General features: G+C 41.3%; 1 protein-coding gene across 3 annotated transcripts in view; it reads right to left on the reverse strand.

The window, feature by feature from the left end:
* The window catches only part of FGF12 (fibroblast growth factor 12), a 565776-nt gene that overhangs the window by 255360 nt on the left and 285365 nt on the right, over positions 1-25051 (reverse strand). Inside the window, exon 1 of one of the 3 annotated variants that reach the window (XM_027587164.2) lies at positions 10465-11434. The exons of the other annotated variants lie outside the window; for them this stretch is intronic. Coding sequence (XP_027442965.1) covers positions 10465-10663 — 199 coding nt within the window. The 5' untranslated portion in view covers positions 10664-11434. Of the gene's footprint in view, positions 1-10464; positions 11435-25051 lie in introns of those variants that run through there. 3 annotated transcript variants of the gene reach the window in all.

The raw sequence follows: 25051 nt of genomic DNA on the forward strand, positions 1-25051 counted from the left end.
GTTTCCTTGTTGGTGCTGCTTTCCTCAGCTGCAAAATGTGAAGGTAGCCCAACCAAGATGCTGCTGACTACTTTCTTGAGTAAAAGCTACAAAGGAAAACGGCCCTGGGGCCTGACAAGGAGACAGCTCAGTAAGGAGGCAAACAGGTGCCCTGTCCACCATTCTGAAGAGAAAACAAATCCCCAGTCTCTCAGAGGAATACCCCATGAGGAAAGAACTACAAAGGAAGCCTGAGTTTCTATCAACATGACTTCCTTTCCTAGAATTCTGGGCTTCTGGGGCATTATCACCTCATATGCCACTCACTGTTTACCTCATGGCTACACTCTCATTGCAAAATTCTACCACAGTCCTCCTTGAAACAGTAAAATATGACAACATGGTTTTAACACTCTCCATAGTGAGAAACTTGAAATGTGAGATCCTCCTTATTTTCCATCATATTTTATTAATTACTCAGACCCTGACAAACATTTTCTGTTCCAACCTCTTTATGTGATACTGGGTGGCTGTCCTTTAAAGTCTTCTCTCCAACAGAATATCACATATGGAACGGATATTATGTAGATGGCTCAGGTAGAGCTATTTGTCTAAAAACAGAATCTAACACTTATTCTAACCAGGTAATTTGAATATGGATCCCTACTTTGGGTACTTACTTAAATTTTGTCCCTGGTTCTCAATTATTTGAGGAGTATTATTTGATTCCAGGGCACTGTGAAGGTGATCTGGGTCAATTTTGAATCCTCAAAATTAAAACACTTAAGTCACCAGTAGCAATAAAAAAATATCTTCTGGAAGTTTTTATTTTTTTCTTTTTATAATAACTTATACAAGCTCATAGTTTTTCTCTCCTGAATCTTTCATATTTCATTTCAATCCCCTTTTTGACCTTAGGTTTAAAAAAATCTTCAACACTGCAGCACACTGGATTTAATTCCAATCCTTGAAGGAACAGAATGGGCCCAAATTGGGGTCAAAAGAAATAAAGACCAATACCTTAGACAAAGATATGTCTGATAGCACATTACAGGTAATTAAACCATGGGATGCAGTTAAGAACATCCTAAATAGCACACTAGGAAAATAGTTTGTATAATTCCTGTGTAAGTAAAAAGCAGGGAGCAGATGAGTATGTCATGTCCCCAGTCATGACTGTTTCTCCTGCAGGGAGGGGAATTATTTCATGACCTTGCAAGCTAAAAAGGCCCTTAGATGTCTTTTCATAGAGTTTCCTTGTTTTTTCAAAAAAAGAAAAAGGTCCAGGGGTGCCGGCTGGCTCAGTCAGTGTAGCATGTGACTCTTGATCTCAGGGTTGGGAGTTTGAGCCCCACGTTGAGTGTACAGATTACTTAAAAATAAAAATGTAAAAAAAAGAGAAAGAGAGAGAGAGAGAGAAAGAGAAAGGAATGAAGGAAGGAAGGAAGGGTCCTTTTCCAGTACTGACAGAGTGGGGAAAAAACAGACTAGGAAAAACAAACCTGAGTTGAAACCACAATCTATGTACTTCTCACTAGACTTGTGAACCTGAGGAGCCCCACCCAGGCTGGCTAGACCTCAGCATCCTTTTGTGACAACTGGAGATATAAATGAGAACCCTCTTCCTCTGGGGCTTTGCTGTAAAGGTAAGATTCATTGAGTCTGTATATCATTTACTCACTTCTTCACCAGTGACTGAGGAATTACCGTGACATGGGCAGGATGCTAGGCAATGAGAATGAGTAAGAACAGGGCACAGCTCCTATCTTTAGGAACTCAGATGCTGGTCAGAAAGAAAAAGCACACAGACATTATGTGATTCAGATTTTGGATGCCATTAAACACTTGAAAGATTCAACAATAAGCAAAAAGGAAGGATCATCGTTATAATTTAGTGTACAGAGTTTCTAGGGATTATGAATATGTTCTTAAAGGCATTAATGAATAAAATAATGACTTTTTGTTTAAGGGCCATAAGATATGAAATGATGGGACTGGAACAGTTGGTGGTTCTCAACCCTGGCTGCACTTCAGAATCACCTAGGAGGTTAAAAACAAGCAAACAAAAGTGATGACTGATATCTGGGCCCCCAGGTAGACACAGTAAGTCAGATTTTCTGGGCATACAGTATTAGCACATTTTAAAAATTTGCAGGTGATTTCATTTTGCAGCTATGCTAAGAACTGCTGGCCTATGTAATCTCTAAACTCTAACATTTTGTGATTGGACTACAGATCCCATTTGTCTCCTGTCATCTTCTCCTCTAGAAAACCAAGTTTGGTCTTAGGCCTAAGGGCTCTCTCTACTGACCCCTGAGAAGCCATTTAAAAAGGCCATAAACACTTAAACTCCAATTAAGAGACATTAACAACAGTATGATTAGAAGCAGGGAGCCAGGAGATATATAAATACCACAAATTAATCAAATGACTAACATTGGGCAGATAAAATAAGGAAGACTTTACAAAGTCTGTCTTTTCAGGCTCACTTGATTATGTAAAGACCAATGAACTTGGCTTAAACTCACATGTGAAATCCATCTACGAGCCACACATATGCAAACCATATTCAGGACATATTCAGGACTGAACCAGGTTAAATGTCTTTGAAAGCCCACTAGCTACCACACATTTTGTTTCAATTTTAAAAGACTAGAAAAATTACTGAATATTTTTCTCTGTCTAAAATGTATTTGCTTATAGGATTACCCTTGCAAGGTAGTAGCTCTAGATCAATGGTAGAGTGTGAGTACTCTAATAAAACGTTTCCTTGAGAATTCGAGAATAAAGTAGATAGCCCTATACAGATGGGTAATCAGGATCCTCATCATAGTGTAAAACTATTAAACAATAAATGATAACATGACTCAAGTTTTCACCTTAGCATTCTGTAGTGTTTTGTGGTTTGGGAATGGTACTATTTAATGCATATCAACTCTGCTTCTCCCCTAGCTCCCCTCCACCTCAGCAAAGGTGCCACTCACTACTGAATTGTTCAGCCAGGAATCATCCAGGCACCTTACTTGCTCTTGATTCAGATCTACCTATTGTCATAACCACCTCAACGGCCAGAAGGTTTCAAGTCAACATAATCTATAGCCTAGACCAGTGGTTCTCAATCCTGTTGGGCTCAGGACCTTTTACACTCCTAAAAATTACCGAGTACCCCCAAAAGCTTCTGTTTATGTGCTTTATATCATTTAATGCTTACCATGTTTAGAACTTACAACATGTTTCAAATATTTATTTATTAAAAACAAAAAGCCCATTAAATATTAATAATATAGTATGTCTACATAAAACATAACTATAATTTCCAAAATAAAAAACCCTGAAAAAGTAGTTCATAAGGCTTGCAATCTTTTAAATGCCTGGCTTAATGAAATCACCTGGATTCTTAAAGTGCTTCTGCATTTAATCTCTTGCAATATGTTGTTGTGGTTGAAGTATATAAAGATAACCTGGCCTCACCCAGATACATGGTTGAAAAGGGAGGAAAATTTTAATAGACTTTCCAGATGATTGTGGATATATTATATAATCTCTGGAAAACTCCATTGGACACTTGTGACAGAATGAAAAAAGTAAATAATCAGTATTAGAAAATGTTATTATGAAAATAATTTTGACCATGTGGACCCACTGAAAGGTTTTCAAGGAGCTCCCAGGGCCTCTGTGCCACACTTTGAGAACTGCTGGTCCAGACTTATGCCCTAGCCTCCTTATGATTCCTTAGCTCCCACTCTGGCTCTCCTGTGATCCATTCTCTCCAAAGCCAGAGTGTCCGTTTAACTATGCAAGTCACATTATATCAGCCCCTATTTCTGACTCTTATGGATCCTAGATTAAAATAAAAAAATCCCTCACAACTCAGCCCTTGCTAGGTTTTCCAACATTACTTGTACCCCTTGTTCTCATTATTCAATCTACACTCAATTCTCTCTCACCCCAATCTTCACGAGAAAGTTCTTCTCTTCTGCATTGAACATTCTTCTATCCCTCTTTGACGCCTTATCCTTCAGAACTCGGCTTAAATGACTCTTCCTCGGAGAAATGTTTCTTAACCAAATGCCAGAGATAATATCTTCATTTTACAAATCAGCAAACAGAGGTTCAAAGATATTAAGAAACTTGCCTAAAGTTCTTACAAATAATATATCCAGAATATTCAGAATTTGAATTCAGATCCCACACCAAAGTCCATGTACTTAATCACTCTACTATATCATCACTTAAACAGTAACTAAAAAGACATGAAAAGACAAGACGAGAAAAGACAGGACAGGCAGACTAAATCCTACAGGGCTCTCCTGACCTTGGTATTAACCTCGCTACATTCGAAACATCTGAAGCAATTGTTTATGCTGAAAGTCAAGAAAGCCTGCCCCTCTGGACCCAAGTCTCCCAGTGAGGGCTTGGGTGCCCCAAGTCACACCCCTTAACATCTCTGAGGCTCCTGGCATGCAGAGAGGTACAGCTCAGCCAGGATCCTGGGACCAGCACATAATAACCCAGCCACCAGTCTTTCTACTTCAAACCTCCTCCTTGCTAGAGATCCTCCCTGGGGGCTCTAGATCACACACAAAGCAAAGCAAACCTGTCATCACACTCCACATTTCCTTGAACTCTTTCTCTGATTTACCCAAAAAGAGTTTCCTGGATTCAAGTCAAATTGAGTTATTCACAGTCAGCCTTCTTAGCACAAGGTAGTAAAGATAAAGACAGATGACCTGCAGTGTGGGGAGTGGGGGTCATGTGACAGCTTCGCCACTTCCTGACTCCAGGAACCTGGACAAGTTTCCCTGCCACTTTGAAGCATAGTTTTCTTATTACAAAGATGGTGCTAACCACATCAGTGGATTGCTATAAAGAACAAAAGGGGTAAAAGCTATGAAGAAACTCTGTAAATCCCAAAGTCATATATATAGTCAAGTTAATTGTTATTATTAAAAGTTATCATTATATATGATTCATTTACAGACATTTTGTATCTAAGGCTCCTCCTTTTTATAGATGCTTAGAAGGTGGTATTCGCTTGAGAGCCTTTACGATATGGTAGATCTTTCTTTACAAAACAGGTAAAACTCTATAATTTGATGGGTAGGCCATCAGATAGAATCCAAAATGTAGTAAATTAACTGGGTCCCCTCTGTCTAATGAGGCTGTCTTTGAGAGTCCTCATAAAATCTATAATAATTCTAGGAGGAAAAGCCAATAGCAAACACATTTTGATGAAGTACTCAAGGAAAAGAAGAGAAAAAAGTAGCCATAACCACTATTAACAAATTTCCCAAACCAAATCCACACCATAGTATCTATGCATAAATATGCTCTCACCAAGAACAGAAGTAATGTGGTGCTATACTATTAAGGCCAGTACTTTTTCCTACATAAACTTTTATGAGCCAAAGCTTTAGTTTCTAAAGATCTTCCAAAATATTCCAAATACAGAGACTGCCACATTTCCTGCAAATCGTTTTTCTAATTCTGTTTAAGAATATCAACTTCATTAAAACTTTAAAGACTTAATTCTGATATATAGCTTGATGAGATCTCTGTGGGATGAAAGAAATTAAGAGATCACAGTACCTATTTTAAAATGTTCTTACAATGGAAACTTAATTTGTTGTTGAGAATGCTTTGCTGTAGAGAAAATAGGATTAAAACACAGACAGACACATACACACACCCACACACAAAATATCAGTTTAAATCCTAGGGTGGGTTTCTGAAGAGAAAAGCTTGTTTGTTTTTTTTTAATTTTTTTTTAACAGACATCAAGCCAATATCATCGATTTTGTAGTTGAGACATGAGTCAGACTTTTAAAAAAGAAAATAACAATAGATGGACTCTGCAAAACAAACTGAGGGTTCTAGAGGGGAGGGGGTGTGTGGCTGGGTTAGCCTGGTGATGGGTATTAAGGAGGGCACGTACTGAATGGAGCACTGGGTGTTATACGCAAACAATGAATCATGGAACACTACATCAAAAACTAATGATGTACTGTATGGTGATTAACATAATAAAATTTTTAAAATGTAAAAAAAAAGTACTTACTATAAATGTAAAGTATCACCTGTCATATGAAACTACTCTTGATCTATATATTGACCAGAAGAATTTCAGTTTGTAAAAATCTAATTTATGTTCCATAGATCCCATGATTAAGCATTATCTCCCCTTCTTCAACAATTTTCTTGTTGAAGTTTCTATTTTCTGTAATGTTTCTTTCATCTAAGTAAAAGGATGTGTTTGACAATAAAATGTTGAATGAGTGTGCTGGTAAATTCTATACATCTACCAAAAGAAGTTGGAAGGATCCTGAAATATTTTGAATAACCACAAGTTTTATAACAGTAGAAATAAGGACTCAGAAAAATAAGACAAATGAAAAGCAACAAAATTTAGTAAAAGATATAATCACTTATTTGATTTATTTTACCCACTCAGTGTAAATAGACTACATCATTTTTAAAAGGGAGGGGCCTCGAAAACCAAATACTTAAGTCATGAAAAATATCTAATGTGTTTTAGGCTAGGAATTTTTCCTGATTGCTGATTTTTTTTAATGCTTTGGTTTAAGGGAAGGAATTAAATGATATATAACAATAATAAAAAATTAAAAATCACATAAAGTACATAGATTTAGGCTTATCTCATTACTCTATGCTTTCCAGAGGGCTCTCATTTGAAAAATGAAAGAGTGATACTGGATGACCTCCAAAGTTCACGGCCTCTCCAACATTCAGAGAGTCTTACAAACTCTTTTCCTTTTCTTGATTGTGAATGCTATTCATCACCTCATTTTGAGTCAAAACAGAAATGCTTTTGGAGTCAACAATTTGTACAGGTGTTTCTATTCAAAAGTAGAACCAATGTTGGAAATGAATGAGCTATGTAATTCACATGGATATACTAGTAGCCTAGATGGAGCAAATAAAGTGGTGTCAACATGTTAGCACAATTTTTAGCAGGCCTGGCCCATACAGATATTCCACACATAAATAATGACTCAAATAATAACACAATAATGCTCCCTTCTTTATCACAAGGTACAGAAATGTTCTAAAGGCTTTTTTATGGTTTGATGACTTCAGCCAACTTGCCAGTTCAAGGTCTCCAACATCTCATTTCCCAAAGAGCTACAATCCATGCAGTGCCTAAGGGACTAACTATTCCTGCTTTCTTGCTATAATGCATGCTAGCTATAGGATGGTCATTTTGGAACCCTAATTGCCTGACTTAGCCTATACCACCTTCTACCAGTTACCTCCTGTACTCTGCACTATTCCTGTTCTAATTAAAAAAAGTAACAGCAACAATAGCAACAACAACAGCAGCAGCAGCAGCAATCCCTAACAATAAAAACAAATGCAAAATCTACAAAATTACTTCCATCCTTTAATAGAGGGCACCCAGTTTTCTTATACTACTTTTCTCAGTGTTGTGTTGTAAAGGGCACAGGCAAGATAAATCAACTGGATCTATTTCTAGTCCCAATTTTGCCCCAGTCTAGCTACACAACCTTCTATAAACCACCAACTTGCCCTGATTCTAGGTTTTCACATCTAAGTAAGGAGTTCGCTGCTGCACAATCCCAGGATAAGCCATCACATTGTGCTCCTGGGATAGCATTATTAAAGCAACTGACATGCACCCTGACACTGGAATTGCATGATGTGAGGTCCTGCACTGTCACCTCTTATTTTTTAATTGTGCAATATCATGATTTTAAAATCTGAAACCTTTACCATGTAATTTCCGTACTCTCACTGTGTTTATAAAGTTTCAACCTTATACATATCAGAACTTGGTGAACTAAGACAAGAAATTGAGAGACACTCAATATGTCAGCTGTGAAATCAGAAAAACAGCTGTGGCCTTTCCCATCCAATGTTTTATTTAGTTTCACTGTCTCAGCTTCATTCCCTTGGCAAGTCTGGTCAATGGAACGTGTGTCTCAATGACAGAATTTCAGAGTGAAAATTCTTTATCAGGACAAGTTTATTCCATTTCACACTTATTAACATTTGTGACTCAGTTTATAGTTCATAAGGGTATGACTTAGAAGGGCAAGTGATTTCAAGAATAATTCAACTATTAACTGAAGGTAACATCAAATGCTTATAAAACAGCTTCCCTCAAATAGCTTTTCTTTTTGGTGGTTAGCAACTTCTTCCCAATCCAGTTAAAGAATCCTCTCTGGAATTGAGATGTGGAAGGTGCTATCTCTCTATAAATAGGCTCATCCCATGCTATGTGAATCATGGTTGCTGACAGCAAATCAACAGACTAATTATTTGGCTTTGTTAGTAGCGATAATAGCACGCTAACATCTTTCTAAATCTTTTTCTGCACCCCACACTCCCATTCTTCTAAGCTAAGCTTCAGACCAAACTGAAGACCATGGTGTACAGACACATGCATGTTGGCCTTGCACTGGGCATGTCTTAACAGGGCTTGTGATCTCTCAGCCAGATTATTATTGTGAGACTTTAGCTAAATAAAAGAAGTCACCAGCCAGGATCTTCTCTGCCAAGATGTACACTAAGTAAATGAAAAAGAGGAGCAGATTAAATAAACACTGAAGAAAACAATAAACTCAGCAATTCCCTCAAATTCTATTTTCTAATGAGATGCTAAAGAAAGGGCCACAGGAAGCAATTTCCCCATGTAAAATTAAGCCATGCAAATTGTTCACCTCCAGATCAACTTCCACAAGGATCAGGTGAGTTCAGCTCATCCATTCACAAATAACACCCACCTATCATTTTTACTGCCTTGTTTAGAACCGAGGAGGCTGAGTAGGATCTATTCACAAACATCACTTAATTATCCCAACTGCAGTACAAGAACATACTTCAAAGGCTGAAATATAAGAGTTACATTGAATTCAGAGCCTTGAAGTTCCTTGTAGACCACATAAGCCCTCAGAGAAGATGACCCCCAAATTATCCCTGCACAATACAAAGGATTTTATTTTCCCCTAACATGAATTATATACTCTATAAATATAGAACCCTAGTTTTCATAGAAAGCTTCACGTTATGAAATTAATAGCCTATATTAATTGTATGTAAACCAAAAGAGATTTTAGTAGGTCTCGCCTTGGGATCATGATCTCTTTGTTTACTCCTGAAATTTACTATTTGATCAACATCCCAGAATAAGAGGAGTCCACTGTGAAGTGAATCATGTCATGAAAACCCATGCGAAAAATGAAAATGAGATGGTTTCTTCATAAGACTTAATCCTAAATTTCTAAACTAATTCTGAGCTTCACTGGTCCACACTTTGCAAATGTTTTCCTCACCCAAATGACCCTAGCCCGTGTTTCATTTCTGGAACCCAGAAGAACATTACAGTCAGAATTGCAAAGTTGCTAACCTAAACCAGTCAACTGATCACAGAGTAAGCCTTCTTTCTAGGCCATATTTCCTTTCAGTTGACCAAACCAAGAGGAGAGTATCTGCCGACTGCAAATGACCAGGCGGGCCACACCCTGAGGATCAACAAAGTCTGGTGGAAGGACAAATCTGGGCAATTCCGCTTTCATTCTCTCAAGCTGGCCTGATTTGAGCTGGGAATAAGTACCCTGGAACTCAAGATACCCACTTTCCCTTTGTAAATAAAGATCACATCCAAGACCAACCATGTGAGTTTAGGAACAAAGAAGAGAATCAACTTCAGAAAGGCCTTAACAAGAAAATCTCTGATAAGTCTAAAGTTTTGGGTTGTTGTTTTTTTTTTTTCACCCTCCCTTAGGCCAAACTGCAGATACTATGGTGTTTCCTTAATGTCCCAAAAGAAAGTGAGTGTGCAAAGGATGGGAGCAATAGGGCAGAAATGTTAATGAGCAGAACCCTGAGAAACCAGGAGAATACGGGAGAAAGAGAATAGGAAAAAAGATTAAAAGGAAGAGAAGGGGCATGCAGGAAAGTGGGGAGGTGAGAACCCACTGGAATGTCTGAAAAGATGCCGTATCATGTGTTGCTGGAGGAAGAGTTAGAAAAAGAAAAAAAATAAGCTCATCTGGTGTCTACTAAGTGTCTGTGTCCAGAACTATGCTAAATGTTACAGGAGATACAGGGAAGAAGGTTTTTTATATTTGGGTCCTCAGCAGGCAGTATAAGCCCTGGAAGTCTAGATGGATGGATGAGAAACAGAGAGAGACTATGAAGGAGATGGTTGATGCCTCAAGGATTCTACAGGCTTTATGGGACTAGGAGCATCTATACATGTAGCTCCCATCCTAGTCAAACCGTAGTTTCATGGAGATACAAAGTGTTTTCCTGAATATGGGACAAGAAGCTATTAACTGACAGAGGGTGATTGAAAGAGAGACATCTGGAAATTAAGGGAGAAGGGGGACCAGAATGGTACCAGGGGGATCCTGGTTCCCTTCGGTGGGTGCCCCCAGGTGCTTTGCAAAAGAGGAGAGGGGTGTCAGCTCTGGGGAGCCCACCGCCTGGGCTTCTACTGACCTGGTCTCCGCCTCACTGGCCTCTTGCGGCCGCTGCAGAAGCGCACTTTGCTGAATACCCCGAGGACGTGCCTTTCGCACAGGGAGCGCCCGTCTTTGCTGGGGCTGGAGCGGCGCTTGGAGGCCGACACCCGGTCGCTGTTGGACTCCCTCGCCTGTCGCTTCTGCCGGATCAAGGAGCTGGCTATCGCCGCAGCCATAGCTGCTCAGCGCGGGCCCCAGGCCCCGGGCTCCACTGCGCCCTCGGGATCGCGCTCCACTGGGGCGAGGGCAGGACCTCGGCGGCCTGGAGGGACAGGGCAGGCGCGGGGAGGCAGTGCTAATATTTGAGGAGGCTGCAGTACCGAAAACCCGACGCCCACAAGGTTAGTCAGAGTCTGGGCAGTGGCGACAAAATGTGTGAAAATCCAGATGTAAACTTCCCCAATCGCTGGCAGCGGGGGCGGGGCGGTCCCAGGCCTTCCAGTTAACTAGATTCTTGCACCCCAAACTTGCACCCCAAGGCGATCTGCGTCCGAGGGGCAGTGGGGAGTTTGGTCACACTGCGTACAGAGTAGCAAGTGGAAGGGTAAGAAGGATGTCCAAAACAACAAGCCGTTGGAGAGGCGCAAGCGTTGTAAGGTGTCCAAAGTATATCTACACATACATACATACATACATATAAAACCCGTTTACAAAGCAGAGTCTGGACCGAGGCGGGTAGCGTGCCCCCGGTAGAAAATACTAAAAAGTGAATAAAACGTTCCTTTAGAAAACAAGCCACCAACCGCCAGAGAGAAGGAGAGGAAGGCAGCAATTTAACTCCCTGCGGCCCGCAGTTCTGGAGATTAGGAGGTCCGTCCCGGCTGGGTGAGGTCTACGGAATGCATTGCGCCGGTTGCGGTTCTCCAGGGACCGGCCGCCGGAGTTCTGGAATCCCGAGAGGCGCGAAGTGGGAGCCGTGAGCCCGAGTCGGGGTAGGGGCGCGGGGCAGGGGCAGCTGTTTCCAGCTGCGGTGCGCGCGACTCCCAGCCAGCAGCGCTGCGAAGAGAGCGGGAGGAGAGGGAGGGGGAGGGAAGGAGGGACGGGGGAGGAGGGAGGGACGGAGGGAGGGAGATCCTCGAGGGCCAAGCACCCCTCGGGGAGAAACCCGCGAGAGGCGAGCGCCGGGGATGCGCGGGGTCCCAAGAACGGGCGCTCTTGCTCTTTCTGCTCGCTTTCTGGCACAAGACGGGCACAGTTGGTGATTATTTAGGGAATCCTAAATCTGGAATGACTCAGTAGTTTAAATAAGCCCCCTCAAAAGGCAGCGATGCCGAAGGTGTCCTCTCCAGCTCGGCGCCCACACGCCTTAACTGGAGCTCCCCGCCATGGTCCGTCCGGGGCCGCCGCACCGAGCCGGTCTCCGCACAGGCTCAGAGGGAGCGAGGGAAGAGGGAAGGAGGGGGCGCCCTGGCGGGCTCGGGATCAGGTCATCGCCGCGGTGCCCGGGCCCCCCAGGCTCGCGCGGCCCGGCAGTCCGCAGCTCCCAGGCAGCAGATCAGATGGGGATTACCCGCCGGACGCGAGGCCGATCACTCGCTCCCGCGCAGCCCATCCCGGCCGAGGAAGGAAGTGACCGGCGTGCTGCGAACCCCCGCGCGTCGGCTCGGGCGGGGCGGGGGCTGGCTGCGGGCGACGTCGGCTCGAGGCGGCTGCGGCTCCGAGCCGGAGCTGCCCACCATGGTCTGGCGCCGGGAGCGCAGGCGGGGCCCCTAGGCCGTCCGGGGCGACGGCGGGAGGCTATCGAGCGCGTCCCCGGAGCCGGACGCAGAATCTAGGGTCGGGGCCAGGGAGCAGGTGCGGGCTGCCGCCAACTTGCCCAACTTGCTGCGCGGGTGGCCGCTCAGAGTCGCGGGGTAGCGGGGAGCCCCCAGCCGCCGCGCCACCGCCTCCCCAGGCCCGGGAGGGGGCGCTCAGGGCGGAGTTCCATTCATGGGCAGAGGTTCTGGGCGCGCGGAGCCTCACTGGCTCCCGGGCGCCGCCGCCGCCGCCCAGCCGGCTTGCTCCGCTGGAGCGCTAGCTCCGCAGGAAACTCTAGGCGGGGACCACAGCCGCGGAGACGGAGGGTGGTACGAATGAATAGCTGGCGGCCGCCGGAGTACCTCTGGCACTGCTCACCCACCCGTCCAAGGGCTTGAGAGCGCCCAGGTGGGGCCGGGCCGGGGGTCGGGCTCCCGGAGCGCAGGGAAGCGCGGCGCGCTCGCGTCCTCCTCCCCTCCCAGGCACCCGCTGCTCCCAGACTCTCTTCTCCCTCCCTCCCTCCCGTCACCCCTCTCCCCCTTCTCTGTCTTCTGTCTCTCCCCTTTTCTCCTCTCTACGCAATCCTACGTGATTGAGGTTTGGATGAGAAATTCTCAGAGGCAGAGTGAAGGAACTGCAGCTCGGGTCTGTTCTGTCCCATCCCTCCGCCAAGAGAAAACACAACCACCGGCCGATTAAAGGACCCTAAGTGCACAAAGGGGTTAGGAGAGGAGGAGCTGAGGGAAAGCAGTCCGCCCTCTCTCCCACAAGCTGGAGCACACAGAATTCTCTGTTTAGGAGGGTAGGCAGTGGACGTTAGAGAAAGTAACAATGTCTTTTGGGCCCTCATGCTGAGCCCCACCTTCAGCTCATTTTGTAGCAGGATGAAGTGCTTCTCCTCCTTGAAACCCAGTTTTCTTGGTTCTATCCAGAAAGCTGCAAAGCAGGTTCAATCCTTAAAATGAGGGATCAAATGAGCACCCTGCACAGGGAGGAGAATGCAGGAGGGGTGAGAGGGTGACTGTGGCCAAGGGCAGTCAACAACCAGCTCTGGAGTGCAGTTAGGTCTCCAGGATGCTTGTGATGACAGAAAGATGTTACATGAAACTCAGCAGAGAAGATATTGTCACCCAAGTTTGAAATGCAGCATGAAAGATTTTGGAAACGTAAAGGAGTAATCACCTTCCATTTGTGCTAAGGTCTGGATGTGGCTATTAGTTATACGTATAATCTCTCTTCAACTTGTCTTCAGATATCCTTAACCCTGACCCTTCAGTGTCACCACTAAGCATCAAAGGTAGTGCCAGAAGATTAAATGGATGATTTCCAGCAGAAACACGAATATGTTCAAAACATCCTAATAGAGAGCAAGGAACACGAAGGCCGGGAAGCTACTGAAAATGGATAGGGGACCCCGAGGTGAGGTCACAGGAACGCTCTACATGTGGGCACAAACCCAGCAGAAATTCACTTAGGTAATGAGAAGGACTGATGATTGAGGGCCTCTGAGCATTGTGTCAAACAACCCTACAGTGTCTGGGGGCCTGGATATTTCATGGTGCTGCTGGACATAACACAGGCAGATGGGGGTTTATGAGGCCAACAGCTAGGAGGACAGAATCAGCAAGGCACTCAGAAAGCCGGGGAATCCCAACTGTCCACATAGAACACAATCCCCTGCCACAATTCAAGGTGACTGAATAGGACAGTGAACTTGGGATTCTAACCATACAGAACAAGAGAGGTGAAAAAGACACACAACACACACACACACACACACACACACGCCTCTTCTCCAAAAGTGAAACTGAATACATTTTCGAAAATGCATCCCCATAGGGCTAGAGGAATTCCTTAAAATCAATTGGTAACACTGTCAATTAAGGAAATGTTCACATTTCACCAATAAAATCATTTTCCTTCCTTGGCTACCAGAAAACTTAGGTCTCATTCTTGAGGAGGGCAGACACAGATAGTACTGTCTGGCTTTGGGGGCTCCTGGCCTCCTGCAGTTCAACACCCAAAAACAAAAAGGTCAGCTAAGGTGAGGAATACAGGGAGATGGGAAAGCGAGGGGTGTGTAGTGAGGCCCTGAGGAAATCACTGCTAAACTTGGAGTTTCTTATCCTCAGAATGGGAATAATCATTCCCATCTACCTCACAGAACTGAATATGTATGTGCAAGCATTTTGAAAACTGGAAAATGCCAAATGAGTGAAAGAGATGATGACTGTTTATTTTTTTTAAAGAAAATGCATGATACTCTTCTGAGATGCTCTTTTTAAATGCAGATTCCTGATGGTTTCTCAGAACATGAAGCAGAAGTCTCTGAGAAGAGGCCAGGAATTTGAGTTTTTAACAAGTTTTTCATGTGTCAAACCTTGAGAGTTTTATTCATACACACACACACACACACACACACACACACACAATGTAGGTAATACTAGAAGAAGAAATCAACTCAGACTCTCCAAATCTAGCACTTCCATAGAATTGCAGTCCTGGTGTTCCCACCACCATCCCAAAAGAAAAGCGTGGAAAGAGGATGTGTGTTCTCTAATCTTTGAGTGTGTTGGGTTTTTCTGTAGGTTTATGGGAAATGAACATGTTTTGATGCAGAAGGTAACCATTGTAGTGGCACAGGATGGAAGAGGGTGGATGGGGCAGGAGATGAAAATGCAGACAACACTTGTTTGACGTTCTCCTCTCTGTCTTGACATGCCAGCATCAAGTCAGGCATTTAAGGAACAAAATCAAAACAACAAATGGGAGCTTTCTGAGAGTGACACTATTCTTGTCTTTAGATCTCTATTAAAAGAATGGTGTTTCCGATTCGATTAGACAACAAAGACTACTCATCTTCTTACACTCCTGCAGCTGTTGTCAGAGTGCTTGTTTAGCTGCTTAGCTCTGTAAGTCATCCTCAGCATCCTTTACTTTATTGACTCCATTTCCCCAATGAGAGGAAGATGTAAGTCTCGGGACCTTTGAGAAGTTATCTAGGATCCATGCACACAGCTGTTTAGCTCTGAAGCAATGTTTAAGTTAGCTTTCTGATATCCAGAAATTCATAACTTTCCTACCAGGCCACTAAATGTCAGAAATTTTCTCCACAGTTACAAGGGCATTTCAGCATCCTTGCATTTGGGCATCAGGAATGAGATTAAATCAGCCTACTGATGATTTAGGTAAAACAACCTGTTTTTTTAAGGGCAATATCTCAGAGATAACAATACCTTGATTTTTATGCCATCTTTCTTTTTTTCAAGATTTTATTTATTTATTTGACAGAGAGAGACATAGGGAGAGAGGGAATACAAACAGGGGAAGTTGGAGAGGGAGAAACAGGCTTCCCACAGAGCAAGCAGCCCCCGATGCAGGGCTTAATCCCAGGACCCCGGGATCATGACCTGAGTCAAAGGCGGACACCCAACTGACTGAGCCACCCAGGTGCCCCACCATCTTTTTTGAACAACTTGCAATTTTTCCTTTACAGTTCTGAAGACATCATGGGTGGAAGCAGTTTTAACTACTTTGGAGAAAGTTGCCAGATACACATTGAAAGGATAATTATGGAGTTGTATTTATATTTCTGACCTCCACTCAAGCAAATAAAACATGAACAGTCTTCATCATGCCCATATGTTAAAAGGAAAAAAACACAGAACGTTAAATAGTCTTTCTCTTATTCACATATCAAGCCTTCTAACTCCCACATCAAACTCTCAGGACCACTGTAGTCATTCACTGGAAACCTTAAATTGAGCACAGAGTATATAAAAGGCTCTGGTTCAGTTACCAAGAGGAACTCGATACACCCTCTACATTCTTCCTGCCCTCAAGGAGCTTACAGGACATGCCATTATGATCTTATTTGACTCTTAATCACCCACTAGCTGTATGCTACTGGACAAGTTATTTAATCTGTCTAAGCCACATTTGCAAGACAGGTCAGTGATCATGACACTAGCAGTACCTATCGAACTGGGCTGCTGCAAGGCTCAAAGAAGATGTGATAATAATGTAAAGTATTAGAATGAGCATGCTGTTATTAAAATATCAATTTAAATCAAGTCCCTGCTATAAAACCCAGACATCCCAAAACAGAAACACATACCTTGTGATTCATACACATCATCATTCACTCCTGGACCTGATGTATTTAATGAAGGCTGAATCTACTTGAAATGAATGATTAACCTTGACATTGTAATGGCAAACAAAATTTTCATTAGTGGAATATTGTCAATGTCCTTCCCTGTTAGGAACACAAAGGAGTGTAGCTCTGCTCATAGACATCATTCTGCTCTGAGATCAGGCCCCTGACTCAAAGCTTGTTGAATATGAGCTCACTGGGTTCTGACACAGCAAGCTTGATAGGCAGAAGACCTTTTCTCCATGAATTTTATCCCATGCAGCAGCGGTATTTCCATTTGCTTTTGCTTTTCTCTGCCAGATTTTTGGTGAAAATAGGTTGGCAAAAGCAATATAAACAATTACTTTCTAATAATTTGTGAATTCCTGTACACAACAAATTTATTTGTGGTTCTTTATCTAATAGTTCAACAACTGAATTGTTATATGTTTGTCTGGTTTTAGTCATTTCTCAAAATAGAAAAGACAATAGATTTAATTCTTTTTGTGACACAGATCAGGGGTGGTATCCTTATTGCCCAAGTAGAGAAATTATCAATGTTTCAAAGAATGTCTGTTTTGATAAGAAATATATAACAAATGTGAGCCAATGCTAAGCACCCTGCAGTTCTAAGTGCACTGCAATTATGGACACATTGAATCCCTGTAACAACCCTATGAGGTAGGTTCTGTTATTATCCTCATTTTATAAATGAAGAAACTGGGGCACAAGGAGGTTCCACTGCTTAATCAAGGTCACCCAGTTAAGAATTGGTAGAGTTCAAATGTAACCCACGGAATTTATTTCCAGAGCTTCCCTTTAATCCTCTGTTACACTGTATGTCAATAAAAACATGATACCATGCACAATTATAATCATGTAATAAAATTGATAAAATACGAAAGCTAATGTCACTTGAATTTACATAGTCTTTTACTGCTAAGAAATCATCTTCCCATGTATTAGCTCAATGAGACTCCCAACAACCTTGAAAGGAAAGTTAAGGGAACAATAATAACCCAATTTTACAGACAAACTAAGACTCCAATTAGTGATGACATCCGCCAAGGTCACACAACAGATGAGTGAATATCTAGGAGTTTAATCCAGGCCTTCTGATCTCAAGGTCTCTCACATCCTAACTAAGATCACAGAGAAAAAATGGGAATGTTAAATTGCCCTTCATCCACTGACCTCTAGTACTCGCTAGCAGGGCTTCACATCTGGTGAATGACCTTGAAGGGATCACTCGATATTGGAAGGGAAGGGACCCAAGTGTCCCCGAGGAGTCTTCTTCTGCAGCTTGTACTTCTCTCTGGGCCCCAGAGCTAAGGGGGTGGTATTCCCACTGTTGGCCATGAGAGGATACCCTTTGGTTCTGAGAGTTTTGGCTTCCTCTTTTGCTCAGTAATTCAAATTGAGCTTCATAAGAAAACTGTATGGAAACTAAATCAAAACAGGAATTAGAAAAATTTATGAGAGGATACATTTACATTTCTTCCATTTGTGTTCCTAAAAAGTAGACATTAGTTTGGCTTGAACCTCATAGTTGGCACTTGGTTATTTTCCTTCTCAGCTGGACTGGAGATGTTAGAAAGCCTGTCTCCACTGACTCACCATCATTTTAGCCCCTTTCTAATTTCCACTGTCACTGATCTAGTGATACCTCTTCCTTCTAGAAGGGAAATGTAGCTGGAAGATCCCCATGAGAATATAAAACCCATAAGGACAGGGAGATTGTCTATCTTGCTTATTTTCCTACCTCCAGTCCCTGAAATAGCATTTAGTATATAACAGGTGCTCGATAAGTTCTTCAATAAATTAATCAATGAAATAATCCATCCATCTATCCATTTTAAGTTAAAAATGAAACATTTATTCTTATGTCAAAAAACAAACTCAGGTAACTCAGGGATAGCTTCCATATCTCCAAGTTGATCATTTTGCTTTATCAAAACCCTTTAAAGTTATCTGCCTAAATTCAATCCATCTGTTAAAATCTGATAGCCTGAGAGGGAACACGGTACCTAGGTTTCTGCCCTGAGCAGCCTCATCCCACGTATTTAGGTCTATGGTCTTAGTTCTGATCTTTCTCTCAATCCCTCTCTTTTTCAATCTCTCTCTCTCTCTGTGTATGTGTCTCACACACATACATACACACATATACACTCACTTTCACAGAAGAGAAGGAATATAACAATAAGGAAAAGACAGACTATAGACATCAGATAAAATAAGTAGTGAATTTTAAACTCTCAAAATATGATAAAAATGACCTTAAAATGGCTTGACAATCCTAACATCAATGCTGTCAGCCATCTTTACTGAGCTGCTTTCTCCATGGACAATTCCTAGTTGCTCTCATTTCTAATTTTAGATCCCAAATTTTCAGGGACTGGATCTTGTTGAAATAGCAGTCTCTTACAGCACCCAGCACATGACTGACACTCAAACTGTACTATTAAAATTGTAACAAATTCATATTTTTGTCCACTGTGTTCACTAAACACTGGGTGCTATGAAAATAACAATTAATGAAAGATCCCACTGATCCTGTACTCATAGGTATTTGATATTGAGTATGGTTCTATTGGAAATAACTGAAATATACAAACTGGTTAGAGAAAACTATCAGGAGATCAAATGGGAGTTTAGACAAGGTGACCAGTAAGGTCACTTCTAGTCCTAAATTTTTAGAATTCTCTAAAAATAAAATGTAAAGCAGAAAGAGTATGTAATTTAGAGTAAATAATTTGTTCTTGCATAAAGAGTAAATTTTTCCTGAGCCTAGGTTTATTTGCCTGTAAAATGACTACTATGTAAGATCCAGATTAATTAAAATAATACATTGGAGGAAAAAAGCACTAATTTTAAAACAAAGAAAAGTATGAATGAGTGAATGAATAAATGAGTGAGTAAATGGATGAGTCGATGAGTAGATGGATGGATGGATGGATGGATGAAATACAGCACCTTTCTTTTTTTTAAGATTTTATTTATTTATTTATTTGAGAGATAGAGCATGCATGTATGAGAGAGCACAACCAGGGGGAGGGGCAAAGGGAGGGAGAGAAGCTGCCTCCCCACTGAGCAGGGAGCCGGACATGGGACATGATGTGGGGCTCAATCCCAGGACCCTGAAATGGGGCTCAATCCCAGGAACCTGAAATTATGACCTGAGCCGAAGGCAGACGCTTTAACCGACTGAGCTACCCAGGCACCCCAAAATACGGCACCTTTTATCTAAAAATCTCTAAATTCACATTTTAGGATAAGCAATATTCCTCGAAACAAAAGTAAAAAATATTTAGAAAGTTTGTTTTTAGAATACTGGGGAGGCAAACAGAAAATTTTCAAGAATTCCAGAGTAGTAAATGAAAATATTTAGTAAAATTCTCATTCACTTAAAAATATTTTTCACTTAGGGTGCCTGGGTGGCTCAGGTGGTTAAGCGTCTGCCTTCAGCTCAGGTCATGATCCCAGGATCCTGGGATCGAGTCCCGCATCGGGCTCCCTGCTCCTTGGAAGCCTGCTTCTCCCTCTGCCTCTCTCTCTCTCTCTCTCTCTCTCTCTCATTAATAAATAAATAAAATCTTAAAAAAATATATTTTTCACTTAAAATTATATATCCCTGTGCCTAATTCTGCCCACTAATCCAGCATATGCAACATGAAATCAAGGAGACATTGATGTAGATGACTGTGTGTTTATTAAATATAAGCCAGAATACATAGATAAATTGATAGGTAGATAGGTAGGTAGATAGATAGATGATAGATATGCATTTCAGTGTTCAGCTACCAAGAAAGGGATAAGATTATTGTATAAAGATGATTTTTTATTTTTTTAAAGATTTTATTTATTTATTTGAGAGAGAGAGAATGAGAGAGAGAGCACATGAGAGGGGGGAGGGTCAGAGAGAGAAGCAGACTCCCTGCTGAGCAGGGAGCCCGATGCGGGACTCGATCCAGGGACTCGATCCAGGGACTCCAGGATCATGACCTGAGCCGAAGGCAGTCGCTTAACCAACTGAGCCACCCAGGCGCCCCTATAAAGATGATTTTTTAAACAATATTTAAAACAAGGGGTGCCTGGGTAGCTCAGTTGGTTAAGCATCCGATTCTTGATGTTGCCTCAGGTCACGATCTCAGGGTCATGAGATCGAGCCCTGCATCAGGCTCTGCACTGGTATGGAGGCTGCTTAAGATTCTCTCTCTCCCTCTCTAAAAACAAACAATATTTAAAACGAGAAGGAGTAATAGCATCTTTGTAGTGTTTTGGATAGGATACTACTATTTAAACTTAGAGTGTTAGCTAGAAGAGAGCTCATGAAGTCATCAGCCTTTTCTAGATAATATATAAATATGGTAATCTTCTAGAGACCATAAGAAGAGACTTCTTTAAAAGTAAGCTAGGAAATTGTTTCTTGCTGGTTGAATATGCTAAGAACACAGCAAGGGAGAAGAGATTCCATTCCTTCCTCCTCATTTTGACAGTTCTTCCTCTCATCTCTAAAAGTGGACGAGACAAGGAAATAGCCATAGCTGGCCTTTAAAAGATAAGTAACTAGAAGCATTTTTATTTGCTGAGGACAAAAGTCAGGGAAAGAATGTTGACTTCCTGCTAAAATAACTGGACTTCATTATTAAAAAGTATTCTAAATACGATCAATTTATAAAATTAGAAATAGAATTTGGGAGAAAGAATCATCACTTAACATTTTCTGTTCTTGTAAGGATCTAGTACTTTGACTAGAGGAGATACTCTGTACATGTGTACTGATTTAATTTTAACTTGAAAGTAATAAACATTCAGGATAATAAGAGTAGTCTCAAATTTTACCTTAAAGAAAACCTTAGGCATATCTTTATTAATAGTAGTATCACTTTGAGTCCCTGATAACATCATTTACGTAGTAGCTATAAAAGAAAAGAAAGAAACAAATGTCTGATAACTATAGTAGAAAATACCCAGTCTTAATCTGGGAATGTGTTCCCCTCATCCCCTTTGTACATCGAGCACAGACACTGAACTACTATTTTCTGATAATGCTACCTTGATAAAATCCTAGGGTAAACCCACGCCACTCTCCTGAGGGGAAGGGTTATTCTCTAAAGCGAGTAGAAAATCATAGTTTCAGGGATCAGATAAAAGAGACCTAGGCATGAGAAGTTACATTTAAAGCTCCAAGAGGAAAGTACACCTTTCTTTCGTGTCCCTGGATTTTGAGCAATCCATCCTGGCCTATGGTTGTTCTGATTGTCAAGGGAAGAGATGCTCTACCAAAGAGAATCAGGCCAGAAACTAAACAGGAAAACAATCTCATAGGTGCACCTAAGACACTGGTCTGGAGCTGTGGACTCTGGAGAGTGATTCATATCAAGTTATGTAGCGGTTAGTTGCAAATTACTCTCCATGTTGTGATTTCCTCTGTTACACACTGTCCTTCAATATAGTCTTATATTAATGCCTATTTTCATTTCAGTCAAGCAACCATTGGGTGTTCCTTACAGAGTCCTTATTAATTTCAGACAAATCTTATGCCTTTTAGTTTGAACCATGCAAAAACACCAACTGAAAACTATGTTCAAAGTATAGGTTAAAAGTATTTGAAGGAAAGGAAGAACAGGGTAGGAAAGAGAAGGGAAATTAAAATTTATCAGGCACCTGCAATGCACCAGGCACAGTGCTGGGCTCTCTACAGGTTATATTACTTAACCCCCATGATAATCCTGTAAGGCCAACATTACTATCCACATGTACAATGAAAAAAGTGAAGGTCAGAAAGGTTAATCAATTGTCTGAAGAATGGGTCCAGTCAAGAATTCAAATCTAGTTTATTGGACTCCATATCTGAGGTTTTCTTAATGACTGTCTTTAGGTGATGAATCCACAATATGAATTAATAAGGGGACCATTTATATTCTTAAAGTGTTAAAAAAAAAAGTTAAGATAACCATGAATTAAGGCCACTTAGAATCTAAGTCAGAGGCATCCAGACTGTTTCCTGATACTCATGGCCTCATTTGAAGCACTAGTTTAATAATTAGAGCCACGAAAAGAAAAATTGGAGAAAGTGGTATCTATCTTCAAGTGTCTAAAAAAGTTCTTCTTGAAAAAAAGAAAGAGGTATCCTGTGCATCCAGAGGCAAACTTGGATTCAGTTAAGCAGTTGTATATAAGAAAGTATAGACCAACAATGAAACAGATGGCTTCACAAAATGGGGAAGTGAGCTTCCCATCATCAGAAACATTCAAATAAGAGCAATACCACAGGAGGAGGGTTCCAAGAGCTGAGATGCATATTCTATAAAACAGTTACAGTCAGCATTGCTGGGGTGGAGAAGGAATCAAAATGACTATAGGCTGTATCCAAGGCAATACTTGGCAAACCTTTCTTTTAAGAAAGTAAAAAAGGATGAATGAATGATGGAACTGATGGCTAGTGAAAAAAATGATGGTAGAGTGGAGCGACATACAAGATTCAAGGAGACAGTCAAGGAAAGCATATCAAGATAACTGTGTGAAGAAAGCATGGGGCTAACAGTTATTTTATATGGTATATTAATATGGCATAGATGATTAAGGGGGTTGCCTCTTAAAAGTTGAGCAGTTAAATGATCATGTTCCTATGGGGTATAGCGTTCTAGAGTAAGGAAAAGAAAACAAGAACCTATTACAATGTAAGTGAGGAAAGTTCCCCAGGAAAGGCCAGTGTCAAGAATCCCTAAGGTGTTAGTCAAAACTATAGTGAATTCTGTGGAGGACAGTCACTGGCCCTTATGGATTCCTGTGTAGGAAAGATCCCGTCTGAGGTAAGAGACTTTAAAGTAACCAAAAGCCAACAGCTTAAAGGTGAACAGAGAACCAAAGGGAAATGATTAGGGGGGCAAAGGAGAGTATTAGGAACTCTGTGAAGGTTCCCTGCATAGAAGGTCTTTTGTAGGCAAACTGTCAGGATCGTAAAATGGAGAATATGGAAAGCAAATAGTTATTGGCCCCCAGTTGCAATTGCCTGCTACAAGATCTACCATTTCTAGTATCAGTAATCATAGAGAAATCTGGAGATTCAATTTATGGTAGAAAGAAGGACATATTTAAATCTATGTACACATTCACAGCTTTTAATATAGTATCTTTGATTTCATTTTTTAGAAAGAAAAAGGAGAATCACAACTCCGGAAAACCCAAAACCAATTTGAGAAAACTTAGTATAAACTGAGAAAAATACTTACAAAATGATTTCTCAAGTCAATGTTCCAAAACACAAGAAGGAAGAAGGAGAGATTGTAGTAGATTGTGGATCGACAGTTGTCATATTTGTGAAGTCAGGGATTTGGAAAGGCAACCATCTTGTTGTCTGATTGACAATTTTTAACTTAATGTACACACAGTATTATCTTCAAAACTGGAGAGTAAGCACGTGTCCCACTGGGTGATATTTTTGAGAAGAAAATTGCATGACCATAGAAAGGTCATTTAACCTCTGTGTATGAGTTTACTCCTCCATAAAATGAGAAATTTTAAAAAGAATAACAGATGATCTTTACGTTTTGAGCCTGCCAATGGAAAATTACTTTTGGAAGGGTCCTGGAACCAGGGGTGACATTCAATTTTAGGGATTCTAAACAACAAGAAAAGTAGCATATAACCTAAAGTGCCCCGATATTTTCAACGTGACCACTTACTTGAAAAAGAAAGGACACTAGTAACTGTAGCAAAGACTGTCATAGGGATAAATGACCCCAATACCAATGACACTCTCTGAAGCAGCTCAAGTCTCCCAATTTTGGTTCAGACTTGTCCCTCCCTCTATCTCGGAGTGGGTGGATGTGGAGGAGGAATGATGAGGTGCTCTGGCGCTTGGGAGGATGGCACAAAACAAAATTCCCATCATAGCTGGACTTCGGAGGTCGTTTGTTTTTTTCCTTCCTCTGTGTTGTATCTTTATAGATCAGGAAATTTTAGATGAATCTTAATAAGCAGCTTTGTAATAATTCAGATCAAAGAAAGAGGTAATTCTATAGTGAGGAGAGTCAACAGAAGCAATATGTTCTAATAGGCTTACACCTAGCCTGACTTGAAATCTCATTCTCATGCTATTTACTCAATATGGAACCTTGGACAAATTATTCCTCTTCTGTATGTATCTATAGTCCCATTCTTAGAATGAGGTTAACCAGATGATTACTAAGTTCCCTTCTCTAAAATTCGGTGGCTCTAATTATAATGCTCACTACATCATAGTATTCACAAAAAGCAAACGAGGATACTCCCTTTTATCTTCCAAAGTAATTTCAGGGTGGTTAACTAAAATAAAAAGAGGGATTGGTTACCCTTCATCCCTCAGGCGCATGACTAGATGTCCTCAGTCCCCAGAAAAACTAAACCTGACTGGTTATCTTTTACCACAAAGCACTTCTCCATAACTCTGGATAAAAGCAATAATAATTAAAGTAAATACTTCTTGAGTGCTAATTATTTACCCGGAACTGGTCTAAGTACTTTATAGGTATCAATTATTTAATTTTCATAACAACCCTATGAAGTAGATATTACTATTATCAACAAGGAAACAGAGGAACACAAAAGTTAAGCAAGTTAGCTAAGGTTATACCTCTAGTAAAGAGAATGGCCAGGATTTGAACATAGAAAGTCGGGATCCAGCCTCTTACCAATAGATCAGTCACCT

This window comes from Zalophus californianus, chromosome 1, assembly GCF_009762305.2.
Source record: "Zalophus californianus isolate mZalCal1 chromosome 1, mZalCal1.pri.v2, whole genome shotgun sequence".
Taxonomy (NCBI): domain Eukaryota; kingdom Metazoa; phylum Chordata; class Mammalia; order Carnivora; family Otariidae; genus Zalophus; species Zalophus californianus.